Source organism: Bombus huntii, chromosome 8 (genome assembly GCF_024542735.1).
Source record: "Bombus huntii isolate Logan2020A chromosome 8, iyBomHunt1.1, whole genome shotgun sequence".
NCBI classification, from domain to species: domain Eukaryota; kingdom Metazoa; phylum Arthropoda; class Insecta; order Hymenoptera; family Apidae; genus Bombus; species Bombus huntii.
In genome coordinates, this window is record NC_066245.1 from 14,355,864 (window position 1) to 14,375,832 (window position 19,969).

At 32.4% G+C, this 19,969-nt stretch overlaps 2 protein-coding genes across 2 annotated transcripts; one reads left to right on the forward strand and one right to left on the reverse strand.

Moving 5' to 3' along the window:
- Positions 1 to 399: 399 nt before the first annotated feature.
- Positions 400 to 4,033, forward strand: LOC126868711 (Golgi phosphoprotein 3 homolog sauron). The gene is made up of 4 exons (XM_050624503.1): positions 400 to 1,068; positions 1,176 to 1,422; positions 1,510 to 1,685; positions 1,940 to 4,033. The coding sequence occupies exons 1-4, from the start codon at positions 817 to 819 to the stop codon at positions 2,186 to 2,188; spliced, it is 924 nt and encodes a 307-aa protein (XP_050480460.1). The 5' UTR covers positions 400 to 816; the 3' UTR covers positions 2,189 to 4,033.
- A 1,380-nt stretch (positions 4,034 to 5,413) lies between these two features.
- LOC126868704 (damage-control phosphatase ARMT1-like) lies at positions 5,414 to 8,203 on the reverse strand. The gene is made up of 7 exons (XM_050624493.1): positions 7,893 to 8,203; positions 7,641 to 7,803; positions 7,438 to 7,543; positions 7,112 to 7,359; positions 6,859 to 7,044; positions 6,381 to 6,771; positions 5,414 to 6,302 (listed from the first exon to the last, which is right to left on the reverse strand). The coding sequence occupies exons 2-7, from the start codon at positions 7,727 to 7,729 to the stop codon at positions 5,943 to 5,945; spliced, it is 1,380 nt and encodes a 459-aa protein (XP_050480450.1). The 5' UTR covers positions 7,730 to 7,803; positions 7,893 to 8,203; the 3' UTR covers positions 5,414 to 5,942.
- Between the last annotated feature and the right edge of the window lie 11,766 nt (positions 8,204 to 19,969).

Here is a 19,969-nt window from a genome sequence, read left to right on the forward strand (position 1 = left end):
TTTCTGAAAATATACATATTTTATTTTATTTATACATATTTTATTTATACATACATTGCTCATATATATACAATCATTAATAGTTGAAAATAGTAAAATTTGTTTCAAACTACTTGACGTTGTATTTCATAAACAGAATAATTTAAGAAAACGTATTCAGTTTTAATTGTTCATTAAAATTTATTTGAGGAATCGGAGGAAACGAACGAACTTTCATGACAAGATATTACATATGTATATATACATATGTACGTAGATGGGTTTTTGAATTATTGCAGCAAGTTTTACAGAAAACTTGACATAACGATGGTAAACAAAACTACCGATATTACCGACCGAATGACAGGATCTCTCTGTCTGAGTCGAGTGAGCATTCTAAACAATTGTAATACGCGGTGCGCGATTCGCATCCTAGGCTCGATGAGTGTTGAGAGTTGAGAGGGCCTTGATCGAGCTGTGATAAGTTTCTTTCCGAAAACATTAGCGCCGAGGTAAATGTATCGCAGAAACAACGAACTACGTTGAGTACGATAGTGTTACGCATAACGTATAGAGGCTTGTTTTTAATTGTGTATAATACAAGCGTAATAAAAATACTAGTGGAACAAAATAACAACGTTCGTAAAGATTGGCCATCTTGAAAAGATATGTCATATTTTTTAAAACGTCAACAATATAGTGTGTATTGTTCAATACATGCCGCCAGATTGCTTTAACTACGGTTGACTACACACCTAATCATCGGAAGTAAAGGCGACACGGTGGCGTATTTGACACGCGGACGTAATCGTAAAAGAAGCACAGCTTCGTCAAATAATGAATCGCACTGACGGATTGGTACAACGACGACGTGTTGTTAACAGCAGTAGTGGTAGTAGTCTAGGCCAGGATGGCTCTAATGATATTAGCCATAATGATAAATTATCTGGTCATGGCATGGATACAGACTGTACCATGCAAAAAGATCTTAATTCAAATCCCAAGATCGACGAATCCCAAGATTCTGATAAGGAAACCAGATTGACACTAATGGAGGAAGTTTTATTACTTGGCCTGAAAGACAAGGAGGTTTGTTGACATTATTGTCAACTCTGTAGTTAATTTCTTTGCTGTCATGCATAGTAAAATGTATTATGAATCAATACCTGAGTTTTAAAACATATATTTTCTTATAGGGTTACACATCATTTTGGAATGATTGCATAAGTTCCGGATTACGTGGTTGTATTTTGGCAGAGCTTGGATTCCGTGGTCGAGTAGAATTAGAAAAAGCTGGTATGCGCAAAAAGGGACTATTGGTGAGGAAACTTCTACTGAAAAATGATGCTCCTACAGGAGATGTTCTGTTAGATGAAGCTTTAAAACACCTAAAAGAAACTGATCCACCTGAAACTGTTCCTAGTTGGATTGAATATCTCAGTGGTTAGTTAAGCATGAAAGTATACTTATTTGATAACAAATTTTTTATAATATACTCCTATAATAGTTTAAATATCTTTCCTTATTTAGGAGAAACATGGAATCCACTCAAATTAAGATATCAGTTGAAAAATGTTAGAGAAAGATTAGCTAAAAATCTTGTTGAGAAAGGAGTTTTGACAACTGAAAAACAGAATTTCTTACTCTTTGATATGACAACTCATCCTCTTACTGATAATCTTGCCAAAAGTCGACTTGTAAAAAAGGTGAATTCTTGTTGTATTATTTTTTAGTTTACTCGTTATATCTGTAATTTAAGTTTCAGTCACTGATTATGTCTTTGGTTCACTCATTATATTTAAGTGAAAGTAACATCGTATTACCTATATATAAATTTATATATACATAAAAGTGTAAGCATAATTAGATTGTATGAATCTTGTTTAAAAGATTGTTGAAATTAAAAAATTATAATGACAGGGAAGTTATATATAAAAAATGTATTTTTTATATCTCTCAGATTCAAGAAGCCGTGTTAAGTCGCTGGGTCAATGATGCTGGCCGTATGGATAGGCGAACATTAGCTTTAGTTATTTTAGCTCATGCAGCTGATGTATTAGAAAATGCGTTTGCACCTCTCTCAGATGACGACTATGAACTAGCGATGCGACGAGTGCGAACATTATTGGACCTTGACTTTGAAGCAGAAGCTGCTAAACCTAATGCTAATCCAGTCCTTTGGGCGGTATTTGCTGCATTCACTAAGTAACAATTCTTTCACAAATTACAAGTGTATAAAGCAAATATTGGATACTAGTATGAATACTTGGGACTATCAAATTTACAGAAATTTTTGTTGCAATCTGAAATGGAGTAGCTGCAAGTGTTATTAATGATCATACAATTCAGACCAAATACCTTGAACCCAACTGTGTAAAGCAGACTTAGAATATTAGTCATTTCCATTACTGTTATTTAATACATTTGATAGCTGAATTATAAATGTTCATATTTAAATATTATAAAAAGCAAAAAAGAATAACAAAATTTAAGGTATGAATGAGTACTTTGCGTGTGGGGTAGTGCCATGTCAGCTCAGGAACAAAAGATTGCACTGTGCTGAGTTTTGTCCCATATCTTCTCTGTGTCTATTATCTGAACATGGACTGCAAATACATATGTTTACAGACGCGACAATTATATGGCAGACATTTAATGTTGGATCAAATGTCACATTTCTGATAGTTGTCTAAATGTGAAAGCAATGAAAGTAATTCTTTGCACAGTGGTGACGAATTTTTATCGTTTCTTTACGTCTTCTTTATAGAAAACTGGATTATAGTAGGTTTATATTTCCAAAATTTGTTTTTATTTTTTTTAACTAGTGTATATTTATAGTTTCACTAGGTGGCAGTAAAGTACTCAGATGTCAAAAATAGTTTATGAAAGTCATTTCTATCTCACTTAAATCTTTCTCAATGTATCGCTATGATCTATGATGAAATGTAACGCGGGAATAGTTGGAGGTAGCAAACGAATATGTCGAAGCTATTATGTTCTTAATTAATACGCGATACGCACGTATGTTCCCGATAAATTTTGTTGTTAACTTATCGTATATATGTTACTGTTGTTAACATTATACGATGTGATATGATACGATGTAAGTAGAAAAAAAATAAAGTGGGGATTGTCTGTTATAATTAGTGTATCAAGGCAAACGAAATTAAAGATGAATAAGGGATTTTCAAGAATTATAATTGTTACTAATGTCAGTAACATATACTATCGTCTTTTACAAATCTTTAAATGTGTATAGGGTGATCAAGAAATATTTAATCTTTCTTTGGAATGTTTGTATAATAGTACTAATTTATTTCTTGGACATTTAAATATTTTCTAGTAACATTTAAATGATCAATGTATGAAAAACGATTCAATTATTTCACTTTTTTATCTATTTTTTCATACATCGTAAATTACATCGATTACTAAAATCGTAAACTTGTGCAATTGCTTAATATTCGGTCTCAAATCTTCGTTCATTACGAAAATCGAATATTTGTGATAAGTTTAGTATGTATTTAACAATGGCATTTCTGAATATTTAGTTCACAAATTATATTTGTGGAAATATATTGATCTTTTAAATGGAAGGTATATTGTTATTTTTGACAATGTTTAAACTGATCATATTGATTTGAATATATAAGTTTTATATTATTACCTTTTATTTAAAAACTATAAAAATTTTAGGCTCATATATTTTAAATACACATAAGAGTCAGTTTCAGTATCTACATTAGAACAGATTAACCAGTTTCAAATGTATTTGTACCTTTTATGGTTATAATAGTAGTTGAAAATTTCGTACTTGTAGGATTAGAACTTTACCATTAATTTAACTAATTTAATAATATATCTTTTTAGTTTAAAGCAGCATGTTATGTTATCTTTGTTTGATTAATATTTCTTGGAACATCCTGTATGTATTCAACTGAATTTGTTCATAATGTTGAGGGGTTCCCTACATAAGTTTGTATAACATAAAATTATTTTATGTGTTTAGATAATATGTATTATAGAACAATAAACTTATTTTTGTTTATACATACATATATTGACATACATTTTGGAAATAATAAATAAGAGCAAAAGAAATAGATATTCTAAAATCTTTTAATATTGCTGCCTTAGTATTATAAAATTAGAAACATATATAGATTTTTTTATGTTACTGCAATATTGGAATACTATTATACTGCATCCCAAATAACATAAATATTTATTGAAAGAGATTTAAAAAGTATGAGCTATTGTTAAATTTCTTGTAATACAGCAAAATAGTCAATAAATATCATAATTTTATACCTGTATATTATTAAAGAATTTGTTTGAAAAGATAATTTAAATTGTCTTAAAAAAGAGCTTGCTGGACAAACGCATTTCATAAATATTAAGCATTTTTAGCATTTATTATTACAATGTTACTGATAGTAAGGTAACTAATTTCTATAAATTCAAATTGATGTTATTCATGAATATTACATATTAATGGGTACATGCAAATTAAAATACTTATTTTTTAATTACTAAGAGTTCTACTGCCACTTGGTAGGATGTTTGCAAGTTCTTTTAACTGTAGAATATGGTGCTACATATAAATATTTGGAGTATATATTCACTAAAAATTTTAAGTCTAATACTTTATATTGTTATTATCCTCTTTTTTAAATTTAAGATAAGAGGAATAGAATAGAGATACTCTTTTAACTCCGAGAACACATGTTACAATTAGTACTTTCATCATATCAAATTAGATATAATTACAATCTAATATATGTTTATTTTAACTAGCAAAAGCTAGTATTTTATATTGGCTGTTATAATATAACATTATGAATGTATTAATATTTTGTGAAAATTATTTTTGTAGAAATGATGTTTGATATTTTTGATTCATCATTTTCTTTTGTTTTATATAAATATACTTGTTATGAGTAATATACCTTTCCAAATACATTTATATATCACATGACTGTAAAAATTATATATTTTTACTATTGAAACATGTTACTCATTGTGTTATGTACATTTTATTAAAAAAAGTGTTTCAGAGTGAATTGTATTTGGTAAAGAATACATTCCTTATTTTAATACTATTTTATCATAACTAATATTTTGTATAATTTGGTTTTAATAAATGAAAGTAAAAATGTATATATTTTTCAATATAAATTTATAATATGGATTGGTATATTAAAATATGCATTTGGAATTATATTAAATGATACAGACTAATTGTATACTACTATTAGTATGCCATTAATATATATAATGATAATAAAGTAATTATTTATTATTTAAGTATTTATAGAAAGGAGATATATACAAGTATAGGATAAAATAACATAACATATAAGAAACATAAAAATCAATGCTTATTATTTACATGGATTTTAAAGAATTCTAATTTAAGATAAAAAAGCATGAATAAGGTTTTGGAATAGAATTCGCAAAATTTTATTTTATGTTCTATATTTATGCGTGTACAGTATTTTATCTATAATTAAATCATTTATCTTGGAAAAATAGTTTGTAGTATGAAAATTTCAATTACAAAACTGATATTATAATACAAAATATAATACATATTTAATTCAATAATAATAAATTCAAAAAGACAATTACTAAAGATATAATTACTGAAATATAATTATAGAGTAGCTTTTGATAATTATTTTCATAGCTTGCATCATATACTTATTATACAATTTAAATAATCATTAATCATATATGTGTTCATTAACTGCTATAATAATTGGATTACATATGTAATTTTTGTAGTTGGAAATTGATAAACTATACATAATATATACAATCAATTCTGTACACTGAATATACAATGGATGAAATGCATCAGAATTGTGAGAATAGTACACATTTAATACAAAATATATGCAACAGCACATAGAAATTTGTTCATAGTTCAATGTTTCTGATAGCTCATGGTTCATAGAATTTTAACATGTTTTGTTAGAACATTGACAAGTTCCAGCTATTGTAGTTTGGATAAGTCCATATTGCCCTGTAAACATCCAACTTTCATCTTCCTTAAATAATTCTTCTGCTACACCTGGTACTAAACCAACACATACATCAGATTTTACAGTTCTCAAACTTAAGATATTTGTTGGATGAAACCCTCTTAATGATTGTCTAAATTCTGTTGTATATTCCCAATTTATATCACCTAGTAATTTCCTATAATTTAGGTCACCTTTGAATATTGCTAATTTAGCTTCCGATAATTTAGCATACAGTTTTGAGTCACGTTTTTTCATCTCTGCAAAATCATAAGGACTTGTCCAATATAGTTCTACCTAAATAAGATATGGAAGATATTAATATTTTGTAATAATTATTTTTTTAAATTAGCGAAAAGAAAAGAAACAGATTACCTCAATAGACCATACATTATTCTTCAGATAGTTAGCTAATTCTTGTATACTTTTATTTGGTGAATTTTCCATGTATGTTAGAATCCAGTGAAAATCATTTGCTGTTGTGTCACTGATATACCATGGATAACGTTTTACATAAAACCTGATTTTTCTAGCAAGTTTACTTGCAATTAAGAATGCTGCTAAACATAAATCAGTAAAAAATTCATAACCTGCATTATCAAGTATTATATCTACAATATTTGTATCATCACTGTCTTTGTTCCTTAATAAATTCCAAACGAATTCTAAATTGTTTACAAGAATGTCTTTATCTAATGTCTTTAATGCTTCTATAGGATTAGTACTTTGACTAACTTCTGCTCCTGCACTTAAAGATAAATCACATCTACAAAGAACATATTCTGATAAATTTGATGCCAGAAAACATGCAAAAAATTAAGATAGAAAATGTAGCGAAGGAAATAAAGCATACTTGTTACCCCAAAGATTTGATTTAAGAAGTTTAAAAAGTTCGTCTTTAGTTTCGACTATTGATAGATTTCCTACTTTATGTATGAGGTTCACAGTATAAGTAGAAAGTGCTTCTATGCTAGCCAATGAATTTGTAAATGCATTCTGTTTCTGTTGTTCGAAAGGATCATAGTTTTTCATAGATTTCCTGAAAATAAAAAGGTTCATATATTTGTATTACATACTACTGACTACTAATTTTTCTTGGAACTTACAGGAGAGCAAATTCTTGTGCAAGTGCCCGATACATATAGCATTCGCAATATAGCCAAGAAGTATTAAACCATGTTGGTGTTCCTTCCTCTATTTCGGTTCTTTTTATTAGATATTTATTCCATTCTTCAGCATCATTGTCTTTACTATCGGGTAGCAATTGCAGAGGTTTCAAAGTTTTATTTGTTGCTATTTCATTTTTTAATTTACTGATAAATCCTGTTATTTGTTTAATTTCTTCTGTGGCATTCTAAACAGTTTAAAAGTTATAGACATTATACATAAGTCACTAGACTCTATCAAATGAATCTTCAAATGTGTGTTTTACCTCTCCATATATTTCAGCAATATTTTCTTTGTTACGACTGAGAGTATCAATTATTTTTGTTAAAATTACTGGTAATCTATCTTTAATTGTTATATAAGCAAAGCTCCTGTAAGAAACATAAGAAGACATTAATAAACAATGGGTACATAAGTTTCAGAGTATTTTTATTCCTAGGTTACATAGAAGTAAAAAATTTGTTCTACCTTTTATAGATTCCTGATAAACATACTCCAAAAGGTGTCTGTATATCTTGTAGATCTCGAATGTCTACGGAATTTGATCTTTGGGTCATGATATCACTATTCAAATTCGTTATTAATGTTAGACTGCAATAGAACACAATCAGCTGTGGCTACAGCGTGAACCCTGAAATGAATAGATACGAAGAAACACCAACGATATCTCATATTTCTTCACAATTTTTGTTACGTAACTGAATAAAGATTGTCGTATACCTCGTGCTTTTATTTCTTTCAATCTTTGGTACGGCTATCGTTTTCTTTTTGGTATATTCTACGGAAATTAGACTATGATCAACAGAGAATGAACGAAGTGTTACTATATGATTGTAAGCACGTGCAGTGCGCGTGCGTATGTGTTGCGGAATACTGTTTCGTCATCATTCATATACACATGCATACATATGCACGTACCTCGAAAACGAGCAACGAGCGCGTAAATTGTTCCGTATTTGATAACACGCAAGCAGCATAATTTATAACGTGAATCGTAAACTGATCATAATTTATAACAGCTCATATGTATATCTCAAACAATAGAAATACGGTATTTAATTTGAATTAAAATATTTAATTCTTAACATTATTGATATTTCGTAGAATTAATGATCAATTATTTCTTTTTTATTCTAGTATATTCTGGTAATTCTTTTTATTCACGATACGATACAATAGGTATTGTTCCCAAAATACTAAATTGCATTTTTATGTCATAAAACTAAGATATATCTACGCATTCTTAATATTTACGTATATATATATGTCGGAGATGAAAGGACATCGGGGCCTTTCTTTTGGAATTTTTGGGAAGATCCCCAATACTTTAGTCTAGACTATTTATTATAGCTGTATTTAAATAATAAAACTTAGAAGTAGTTGTTATGATTCATTCCGATTATGTTTGCCCGAGATTTGTGACATTGGGCTTGGGTTTGAGGTGACACAAGTGGTCGCTGTACGTAGCAACGGTCACGGGATGAATGTTTTTACCTAGCAGAGAAGTGCCAATATTGCGTGACACACGTTGTATTAACAATCAAACCCCGGGCAGGAGCAATGTCACCTCTATGCGGGTCTGCCTAACAACCGCGGCTGGAATTTTGTTGGTATCCCCGACCAATATGCAACGAACAAACGCGATCGTAAGGAAAGGAAAGTTCCCATCAGTCTTTTATTCTTGCAATCACCTTGGAGAATTTTCACACCGTCTTTACGTGCAGTATTATACCGAGCTTCACAGCAAACGTTACTTTGTGCTTCAAAATATATTCTACGTTTAACAGAGAGTTACCCCGTTGACCGTGGATTCGTTATTGAACCTAAGAACATTGTCATTAACATCTCGAGTGTCTAATCACCACGGTTATTTGTCAAACTTTGTAAAAATCAATATTTATACCAGTAAATATAATCTCTATTGTACAACAACGATGGCTAGTCCGAATGAAGATTCGTTACACGCCCCTAAACCTAACGCCAACTCGACATATATACGTATATTTGGTATACATATGAAGAACTAATTATATATTAGAATATATATTAATTACATATAATATGAAAAGGAGATTCACATACAGATAATTTTTGGCTATTGATTAATTAATTTCAATAACAAATAGTCAAGTTGCTACGCAATTTAATGGCAAATTTAAATTTGATTTATCTATTATCAGCAAAAGTTGATAAGTATCCACTAAGCTACGTATCCTCGCATAAGAAACAGAAAGCGACGGAATATAAATTACACCTTTGGAATCCATGAATAAATGTATTCCTCGTAGTGTGCAAATTTATCAGGACAAAATGTAGAAATAGAGAGTGATAAGATAATGTATCGTATGATGTTCATATAAATAAACAATCTTATCCAGATTTTTAAAAGTAGCTTCGGAGTTTGTTGTATATTGAATCTCATCTTTGATTAATGGGGTCTCAAGATGATTTTATTCATGCAATATTTCACTTGGAGATCTATTGCGTTTGTTACCGATTGTCTATTTCCTGATTAATTGTACAGACTTACGCTAGATTGCGCGTCTCTGTTAATTCTTATATTATCATAAAAAGTATGCGATTGTTAGTTTAATTTGTTTACGCATAACGTATCATCAAATAAAACAGAATGTAATTTAAATTAAGCGTTTAATGCGGAAGATGTTACGTTGAAGTACTAGAAGTTTACTATGTAGTTAAACATGCTCGCGTTGTATATTTGTCAAGAGGTTCCGTTAAGAAATGAAATTTCTTTCTTGTAAAAATCACTTGCAGCTAACCTCCTCTGCTTTTTGCAATAGTTTTGCAATAGTCTTGATTCTAGTTATTAAGCATTAGTATGTGAAATTCATGGATCCAATTCTAAGGTTAATCTTTGCCCTCGCTACTCTTCGACATGCCATATTATAATGGTAACACGCGAATCTGCATTTTAAGCTGTTCTGTAACGATCTACGAGGTTGCATTAGCGTCAGTTGTTCCTGCAATTTTGTTGAAGTTCAGTTGGCAGGCAGAAATCGATAGCAAAAAAGACATCAGACGAAGAAGTTCGAAATTATTTCGTCTTCTTGCATCCAACTTGGTTTTTGCTTTCTCCTAGGAAACAACAAACTAGGACGATAATTCAGCTACAGATGTTTGAGACTTTATGAAATTTAATATTAAGCTGAGCTCAAACAATTGGGCTGGCGTTGTCTCCAGTGGTTTTATAACATCACGGGAAGCACTATTGCCGTTTTTGAACTATTGATGATTCATCAGATTCAAAACGAAAAACTTTATTTTATAGAATTTTATATTTTTATATTTAATTTAATTTGTTATTTTTATAAAAAAAATCACATAATCGATAAAATTATAAAAATTTGAAATTAAAAAATTTTTTTTAGACTAAAATATTTTTTAATAAAGCTTTTTTAAAAATTTCTATCATAAAAAATATAATATTATCCAATAAACGTTACGAAATCTCGAAAGAAAAATCTAGTCAATCATGATAGTCGGTTCGTACCGAAACAATCGATGGGCCGCATAGTAACAGTAATTTGCCGCGTTGTATTCCTTCGAATGAAATCCGTGTTGGCGATATCCCGATCCTACTTCGGTCGTCCTCCTTCCACCTTTGGGTTCTGGAAGCAATGTTGCTAATTACTACATACCACCGAATGCGGCATAACCCGCGACCCATGAATTCCACTAGCCTGGCCGACGCTATACAGTCAGGCGAGTCAGTTTTCGTCCGTATAATCCGTGGAAATTGCGGTTTCCTATGAGCGCAGAACGAACTGATAATATGCTTCTGAGCGGTGTCGGCTAGTTCGTCTTGCATTCTCCGACATTTTCGAGTTAAAATCCGTGTTCGAATATGTGCGAACCTAAATTCATCCGATACCAACATGGGTCAAATTTTATTGCTCCGCGCGATGTTCTCCTGAATCGAGTTGCGCTTTGTTTTAGTGGTGGCTAAACAGCGTGCCTCGATTGTAAATTGTTGGATTTTCTTTCATATATGTGTTTATAGAATTCTATATTTAGACCCTATATTTAGACCTTCTATGTTAGAGATACAGATATTGGTTTATATAAATAATAGAATTTTTTTTAAATATACCTTTTTATAAGGTTAGTGTGTATCTTTAAGTAATTTTACTTTTTAGGTAATTCTTATACATATATTAGAAGATGCGCTAGCCATGTTATGACATGATATACACATACAAAGTTGTCTATTTAATTTATCAAATTAAAGTATCCAAGTATAAGAACTTGTAAATCGTAAGGAGCGGTAAATTGATGGCATTGGTAGAAGTTCATGCTCTATAAAATAATGTTTAATGAAGGGTGAAAAAAATAATCGTGGGAAGTTGTCTTACCGGTATGATGTACCAATTTGGTATTCATATTAATCCCGATAATAACTAAAAGTTCGCGGCAATTCTGAATGATCCTTGTCGAGCGAAAAATCAGTACGAGCTGTCGACCAGACAATATGGAATTAATTATAATTAACTGCCATTCACAAAAGTTCTGCGAGCAATTGTGCAGTCCTACTACAGCGTTATAATGAACTTGCCAGTTCCCATCATTTACATTCTCTTGTACTCGGTCTGAAGCTCCATCTAATCGTAATGCTGTGGTGCCTCGAGAAATGTCAAAGAACTTGTTTAAATTAATTAGTATGTTATCGAGCAAGGTATAACTTCAAGGATACATCTTTTTCTCCACTGTGATCAAATTCACGATATATTTTAACCCTTGTTTTTCGAGATACATCCTGGAATGTGAGAATGTCAATGAGGATTTTTTTATGTGATCGTTGGCGTATTGTATGCACCTTATACATAGTGTGCCGAGTAGGTAGGTAGATACACTAGGGATGTTGCTCACGTTCTTGACTTGAGACACTGATCTGCAATACCATAGCACCTCTTTGAAATCTGATGTTCCTGTGGTTTTACGATACGTCAATTGCTATTGTACAGTAGAGGAAAACTACATATTTTTCGAGTTCTAAATGGAATTTGAAAATCTTTTATTTTAGAAGTAATTGAGCGAAGGAGAATTAAGATACATTCGTGTGCGTCTACTAAATTTAATTCTCGTATTTGAATTTGAATCATTTAAAAAGAATTTTCGAAATATTTTAGAAATATTGGTTCTTTCGGTGTTCACTTTAATATAACAAATTACTAAAAATATTTTAGTAACAATATTGTAATATTTCCTTCAGCGATTGAAAATTAGAAGATATTAAGTCATCTACGCTGTAGGACTAGAAAATCGCAAATTGTTTCGACAAACTAAGCGAATAGAAGGGTATTTGTATTTCGCGAATACTATACACTCATAAAATTTAGATTCTGGTTGCTTAACACTGCACATAGCTCCTAAATATAAAGGACTTCGCTAATTGACGACCAGTCTGCCTTCTAACAAGATTATCCGTGACGTTTTACGCTGTTCATTTCCGAAATTACTGCTAGCCATCTGGTTCACGTATTTACGATGTTCCTGCAGTGACGTTAGCCGCGATATTCTACTACATTAATCGAGTTCATACGCGAAAAGAAAAAGGCGAAAGAAGAAAATTTAGCAGCTGGTAATGGAGAAAACAACACTTCTGTTAGTTGCTCGATTATTTGGTTTGTTATGTTTTTGGTTTTCCGGGTACTGTATTTCTTTTTTCTCGTTATCGTAAAAGTTGATTATTAGGTGGGGTATCACACGGAGATATCGCAATAGGATGAGATAGATAATTTTGTCAGGTAATATCCTTTATTCCTCGCTTTATTAAAATATTCTGTACGCGTTACTTGTTTCCTTTCATGAATACAACGTTTTATAAATGTTAGATATTTATCCTATATTCTTTAAGCAAGAACAAGATTCTTTCTGAAATTGTTAAGACAACTCTTCACAGAATATTGCTGAGTTCAATTTAATATATATTGAAGTAAGAATGCAGTAATATAAAGCATATAAAACGATTTTCAAAGGAATAGTACTGAATAATAAAGAAATTTAAGTTTCGTGGAGTATTTTTATCAGTTCCGATAAGTGGTACGTTGAAATTGTTAACGATGACCGACACGGCGCAACCTTGCCTTTCTGCTTTTTCCTTGCTCACTTTTCTTCAAAACTCTCAATCTTCTACGATCAGAAAACTTCAGAATATCGTAAGATTGAAACAAACTTACCGTAGGAAGAAACATAAACGGTATTCAGGTTGAAAGAAACGGCGTTAACTTTTACTACCTTTTAAACGAGAAAAATTACTTTCCTTCAAACAATACGCCCGGCCATTAATTGTAGAAATGTATCCAATAATTTATGTAGAAAAAACATTATTTCGAAATTAATATTTGTTGTTTTATATAGATATTTAAGAGATACGGTCTGGATGTGATTAGATGTTTTATATGTATACAGAAAGGAAGCATATTTTTTTAAGTTAATTTAGTTAATTCGGTTATTTATGTCTCTATGAAGGTATTCAGTCAATCATTTGCATACGGTTCACGCTTCTCAACTTCTATAAAATTTTGGAAATGTCATTACACGTAAAAGTTGTTATAATATTTCATTTTCACATTCACTTAATTCTTGCTTCATTTAAGGAAAAAGACTTTTTGTTTTGCGGTATCGGTTGTTTTTCGAACATTATACAATCATTCCTCAGTTGTTCTACGAAGGGATTATGCGAATTTCACCGATCTTGGAATTCCCAAACGCGGAGAGGTCGACTTTAGCTATTCTTCGAACGACTCGTTCTTTCTGCGATTCTTTAGAAGTTCGACGTTTGTCTCGATCCCTTTCCTTTTTCTTTCGGCTCTCTATTCGTATCTTTTTTCAGTGCTCCCCTTCAAGACGTCCAGATGAACTCTCGAAATTTCCGGAGTTTCCCGTACGAGGAAGAGCCGGTTCCGCACTTCTAATTCTGCCGAATTAAACTCGCCTTTGGAAGTCGAATTCGTTCTAATTGCAACTGCGGTTCGCTGCGAATAGTGCCAAAACGAACTCTGACGTATACTGCTTTTACAAAGTCGGACGTATGATCGACGTCTAATATAGAATTTTTTATGATGTAACTGTCTGTGAAGAAAAGAAGAAACTGAAAAATTGCAAGATAATCCTTGATAATTGCAAAGAGTCTTTTGCTAATGAGGCAGATACGTGACTGTATGTAATTACATTCATAAACGATTTAAAAACATTTTTTGATATACATACTTTATAAATTGAAATAAACGGCCATGGAAATTATAGCACGAACGCAAACGTAAAGTCGCTGATTGCTTTACAAAATAAGATAAGGATAACGGTAACAATAAAAACCTCGTAGAGCTCGTAAACAACTGAGGGACGATGGTAAATGCGAAAGAGCCTCAATGAAATCAACGTTACTGTTTGCACTACCAATTGCATGTTTTGGTTCCGTAATTACTTAAATTACATCCGCTCCACGTTTTTTTAAGACTACTGAAAATATCGTGGCGAATAAAGGGACGATTTTACTATTTTAAATTTTGTTAAGACCGGATTGTTTCAATTATTTTACAACTTGAAAATATGATTCACGTGAAATTTTAGATGCTTTAAAATATTATTGGTTGTTCTTAAGCCGATAAACCAGTGTATTCAGCTATGTTGAATGTAAGAGGGCGAAATCGCATAGGAACTCCATTCATGAAAAGTTGAGCTCTAAGACATTCAAAGATGCTCCTTAACGGCCATGCAATTAATCCAAATGGCGGAGTCAGTTAGTAGATAGCGCGCTAAAAAACATAGTTAACCATTTGCCCGCTAATTAGGCGCAACATCGATGCTTGTAGACGGCCAGATAGGAACACGCGAGGGTAAAAATGTTCGGCCGACGATCACGAAAGGTGTATCGTGAAACGGAAACGCGTGGCATACAGGGTGGCGAACTGGCACAGGTTGTGTGCGAAATAATAGGGTAATTGTTATGCTACGGCACGGTAAGTGGAGGATCAAAGCCAGGTCTACCCGATAAGACACGACCTCCGGGGATACTTAACGAACTTAACTTTCCGGATCGTATGGGCATCTGCTTTTTGGAAGTACGATCCCCACCGTTTTACTGTGCTTTCATCCTGAACGAAAGATGTCGTTTCAAGAGATAATCTTTAATAAACAAATGGACCTTGACAAGCAGGTTCGCGGTGCGTCTGTACCATACCGCGACAAAATCTTTTCCAGATGGCACGATCTACGGATAAGGTTGATCGAATGTTGCGTTTTGATTTGTTCTCTTGCTTGTCCGATTTTTTTAAATTGTTAAATATGTGGATTGTGAAAAAATTTTCTGGGATATGATACTGTATAATATTAAATAATTGAATTGTTTAATCAACATCAGTAAGGTATACAAAACTTTTGACATTTTGATATTATGTTCCGTGATGTTCCCGAACTAATTAGATTTATATTTATGAAGTAAGTAAAGATTATTAATTGTTGGCGAAGATTATTTGGAGTATTAATTATGGAACAAGTTCTAACAAGCTCTTAGAGTTGGAAATTAAGAAATTTTTTTCCTCTGGGGGGATTATCTACGGATTCAAAGACAGTTGACAGATTCGTTGTAGTTCTTCTTTAATAAAAGTACGAGCTTAATCAGAATTCTGATAAAACTGCTTGCAGAATAATAGAAAATTCTTATTATACTTGCTCCAGAGTTCTTTACTTTGGTGGTATTGTAAGAAAATACTTTGTATAAATTTTTATTACAATATACAATCTGTTCTTTAAATCTTAACCGTAACTTGAAAAGATTAGAAGTACATTTAGACTTACGAGTTGCGAGCGATTGATCGATAAGATAATTTTTTTGATAATTGTATTATCTTGCTTATGTTGCCACAATTTATATTGTTAAATTCGGTGACTTGATAAAACCATGTTGAGGTGTTCTATGAAATATAATGCAATATATAGTGCATCTAGTTTTGTTTTATCTGTACCTCACTTCTATTTTACTTTTTTGTGTTTTGTATGTAGGAAGGTTGTTATCATTACTGCATATGTATGCAAGTAGGCCAGTACGTCAAGGTGGTTTACCATTTTTAAAAGCAAAGCCCCACGTACTCTTATACTGCACAGGTATGCTTTTATGGTTATTCATACTTCCGTTTTGTTGTTTTTTTATGCTATTAATATGTGTTTCAATCATATATGTATGTCGGGTCGGAATTGTTATTATTTTATTTCAAATGAAATTATATGGACATTTTTTTAACATAATCGTATGTCAAGGATTTAAGTAATAACTTCAATTTATATTTGTACATATTACTTGCGTAGAACATTGACATCAATCTTACTTGGGAAATCATTTTCTCTATGTAGATTTTACCGATGAAGAGCGCCAAATTGTGAATACTGCGCATGTATAGGCGTTTAAAATGTGCACGAGCATCCACGACATCAATCTTCCTAAGATAGTTATTTTTGGTATTTAGGCGTTATCAGTGAAGTGTGAACAGTGGATAAGGTATATATGTAGGATATAGAATATTTTTACTACATGCTGTGGTTTGTTGAACGTATATTCAAAAAATTTTTAACGCCATTTCAGAGAATTATTTTTTCTTGACACTTCTAAATTATTTTACGAAATAGCGAAAAATTACAGAGTAATTTGGGTTATTGCGGCGACAAGCACTGAAATTTTTCTTCCTGGAAAAGCTGCTTCGAGCGAATCAAATGTTCGCGAGTAATTTGCGCTTCATTTCCTGTTTTCTGTACTCAGACCAGGTAGTAGCAGCTATTGCCAAAGCAAAATAGTTTCTTGGCAAATTGAAACAGGTACTGCCTTGCCGAAAACACTGGGTACACAAGTTGTATTTACTATTTGTAGCTTACCAAGTCTCAGATAAACACGCAAGTCTATTTCGACTTGCAGATTTGCTCGGTCTCAATGGCAACCAATTGCTTGTGGGCTGAAAAGTATCAAAAACAACATAAAAAAATCGTATTTTTCTTCAAGGGAAAATTTTTACGCATCTTCTCGCTGTTCATTTTTGTTTCCGAACAATTGATAAAAGTCGTTGACTTTATATGGATATACAGATTGGAAATGAAAGAAGGAAATACTAAACTAAAGCGAGATAATTTTCTTAAGTTTTAATTCCTTACCGCTATTCAAAGTTATTGAAAATTATATAATAAAAGAAAGTAGGTAACGACAAAAGGTGAGAAAGAAATATTTCGCAATTTATGAACTCAGTTGCAATTGGGATTATTTATATTCGCTTTAAGCTCTGTCCTATATATGGAAGGAGCATTTGAAACACAAGGCCGAATACATGTGTTCTCTCGGTCGGGAGGGAACGAAGCTGGCCTATAATTTAATTGGAATTTAATTTAATTGGAATTTAATTTAATTGAAATCGTTCGTACGCAGCCGGCAAAATGATTTCACGTATAAAATACGCGGTACGGGCCGTTAAAAGTATCCGACGAAATTTTTGCGAATGTCATACACTGGGAATGTCCGCCGCGATTTTCATGAATTTTCCATATTGCGATGCTCCCACGTAGTTACTGATATTATGGCAAGTGATATCCAGTGCAGATACGTCGGTGTGAATTTTTTCTTTCTCGTGTATGCATTTTTTTGTTCGATTTTTCTTTCTTCCTATTAAATTTATATCGTAGTGCAAGCTTATATCAATTGTATTGTTGCATGTAAAAATAGCGCTTTATTTTCATCGAAGCAAAAGTTATATAGGCTTGCGTGTTCCGCGTACATCAATCACTTACGCGTATCGTAATATACGCGTATACTTTGTATTTTTGTTTTATCTTATAATGCTGCTCTCTTTATCCCTTAAATCGTAAAACTTTATTTTGCTATTCCTCGTATTAAGTCTGTTTCGATGATGGGATTATAGCGGAGATTATGTTCATTGTTCGCAAAATGCTGTTTTTATCGTAGATTAAATATTTTTATCGCGAATTATAGTCTTTTTTTAATTTCCAGATATTCAGGTGTTCTCCCTGTCATAGAAACTTTTCAATCGTTTGTAAAATCATCGAGAGCACGTTTGCATCGAAAAACTCGCTGAGAAGCATTGTATGCGTTAAACGCCGCCACTGAAATATTCAAGAGCTTCGCTATCAAGTTTCAGGACCTTCCGTCATTAAGACTTTGCCTAACGAAGCGAGAAGTACGAAACCTCGAGGTACACGTAAGGCGTAACTTCTCGGAGGGTCTCTGGTAAAAATGCAAATCTATTTCTGCGTCCGTTAGTTTACTTTGCTCGGTCATGGGTAATTGCCCAACGTCCACAGCCTACGGGCTTTCCTTCGGAAGATGCAATTCCCGGAGTTTAAAACCGACCAACTATTTCACTCTCCTTTCCCAGTATATCTTCCTCGCTCTCTGTCTTTCTGCCAGCCAGCAATAACAGTAATCAGGATACAGGATTAAAAGGAATGAGAAGCGGCTGTGCCGAGTGAATTGAAATTTTTCCGGTGGGCAGAAAAAAAGGAGGATAGAATCGAGTTAGGACGACTAATGGACAAACGTCTTTCTTTTGCATTGACGATGATTTATCTCCTAGTTGTCGTACGTCTTTATTTCGTGGATCGTTGAGCGATTCGTATTAGTAATTACTCGCATGTTTCTATCGCTCTATTTTAATATTACCAATAGACAGAAATGATCAGTGTCGTAAATTATTGCACGCATTCCACATTTCGTGTCAACCTTTGATATAGAAAATCAAAAGTACACACTTTACGAGGAAGCTCGCAGCACCGTTCAAGCACAATCATTTACGCGCATGAATGGTTTACCGCTTTCTGCATTGTGATTATTGCACATTTAGTCGTATATGTGCACACGTTAATGCGAGCATTCTCTCGTTCTCCTGATTCGCGAACGGAATTCAGGGTCTGGTATACAAATAGCAGCAATTTCAACGCAACAACTCCGTAGGACTTTCACGCCGACTTCTGGAAACATTTGCACCCAACTGCGAGGGAAATCAAGTGAACCGTTTTGCGGATCGACGGGTCTCTTCCGGTTGAGAATGTGTTCATCCCACAAGAACTCTATTTTTCGGTTTTACCAGCTAGGAAGGAACGCACGTGCCGTTGGTCAGATTTTTTCATTGAAATGAAATCTGTTCGATTAGTTGATAAATATAAAGCTATAGATCGCAAGTATGTATTTATTTGGGAAATCGAAAAATGAACGCTGAAGAGTTTTCAGAACGATCGAGTCATAAAGAAGTTCTTAGGAGATTTGTTTTCCTTCGCTGTAAAGGTACTAAAGGTCTGAAATGGAACTTCAGTCTCATTGCGTTTTATTGCAGGAAGTAAATATTAAATTCGTAGGAAAGAAGCCGAGATCGGTAATTTCTTATAAACTTTTAATTATTATTAATCTTTTAATAATTTTAATTATTAAATTAATCATGTTAGCGTGATCGATGAATGCCAGTAGATTTCAAAAGCTCGAGACACGATATAATTGAATAACTTGTTTTAGTACAATTTTTATCTTATAAAAAATTCAGCTCTTTAAATGCATAAAACCTAGAAAGTAATGATGAAACAGTATCGTGACGATAAGAACCTGGTCATTGCTTTTACTTTCGATCGAGTATCCTCAAGAACATGGTTTGAGGAAATTAATTAAAAGGGAATTCTCCGTTCATAATGGTCTACGTGTGTACAGAGAGGGATGAAAGTGGAAAGAGCACGCGTTCGTTGTCCGTTGAACGCGTTTAGCACAGAAGCGGAGAAAGAAAGAGAGAGAGAATGAG

What these genes read in the sequence shown, in the direction of transcription:
- LOC126868704 (XM_050624493.1), bottom strand. Translation starts at nt 7,729, where the DNA reads ATGACCCAAAGATCAAATTCCGTAGACATTCGAGATCTACAAGATATA. An exon ending in GCACAAGAATTTGCTCTCCT is followed by an intron (nt 7,045 to 7,111) that starts GTAAGTTCCAAG and finishes TTTTATTTTCAG; the next exon opens with GAAATCTATGAAAAACTATG. An exon ending in TCAAATCTTTGGGGTAACAA is followed by an intron (nt 6,772 to 6,858) that starts GTATGCTTTATT and finishes TGTTCTTTGTAG; the next exon opens with ATGTGATTTATCTTTAAGTG.
- LOC126868711 (XM_050624503.1), top strand. Translation starts at nt 817, where the DNA reads ATGAATCGCACTGACGGATTGGTACAACGACGACGTGTTGTTAACAGC. An exon ending in TTGGATTGAATATCTCAGTG is followed by an intron (nt 1,423 to 1,509) that starts GTTAGTTAAGCA and finishes TTCCTTATTTAG; the next exon opens with GAGAAACATGGAATCCACTC. An exon ending in AAAGTCGACTTGTAAAAAAG is followed by an intron (nt 1,686 to 1,939) that starts GTGAATTCTTGT and finishes TATATCTCTCAG; the next exon opens with ATTCAAGAAGCCGTGTTAAG.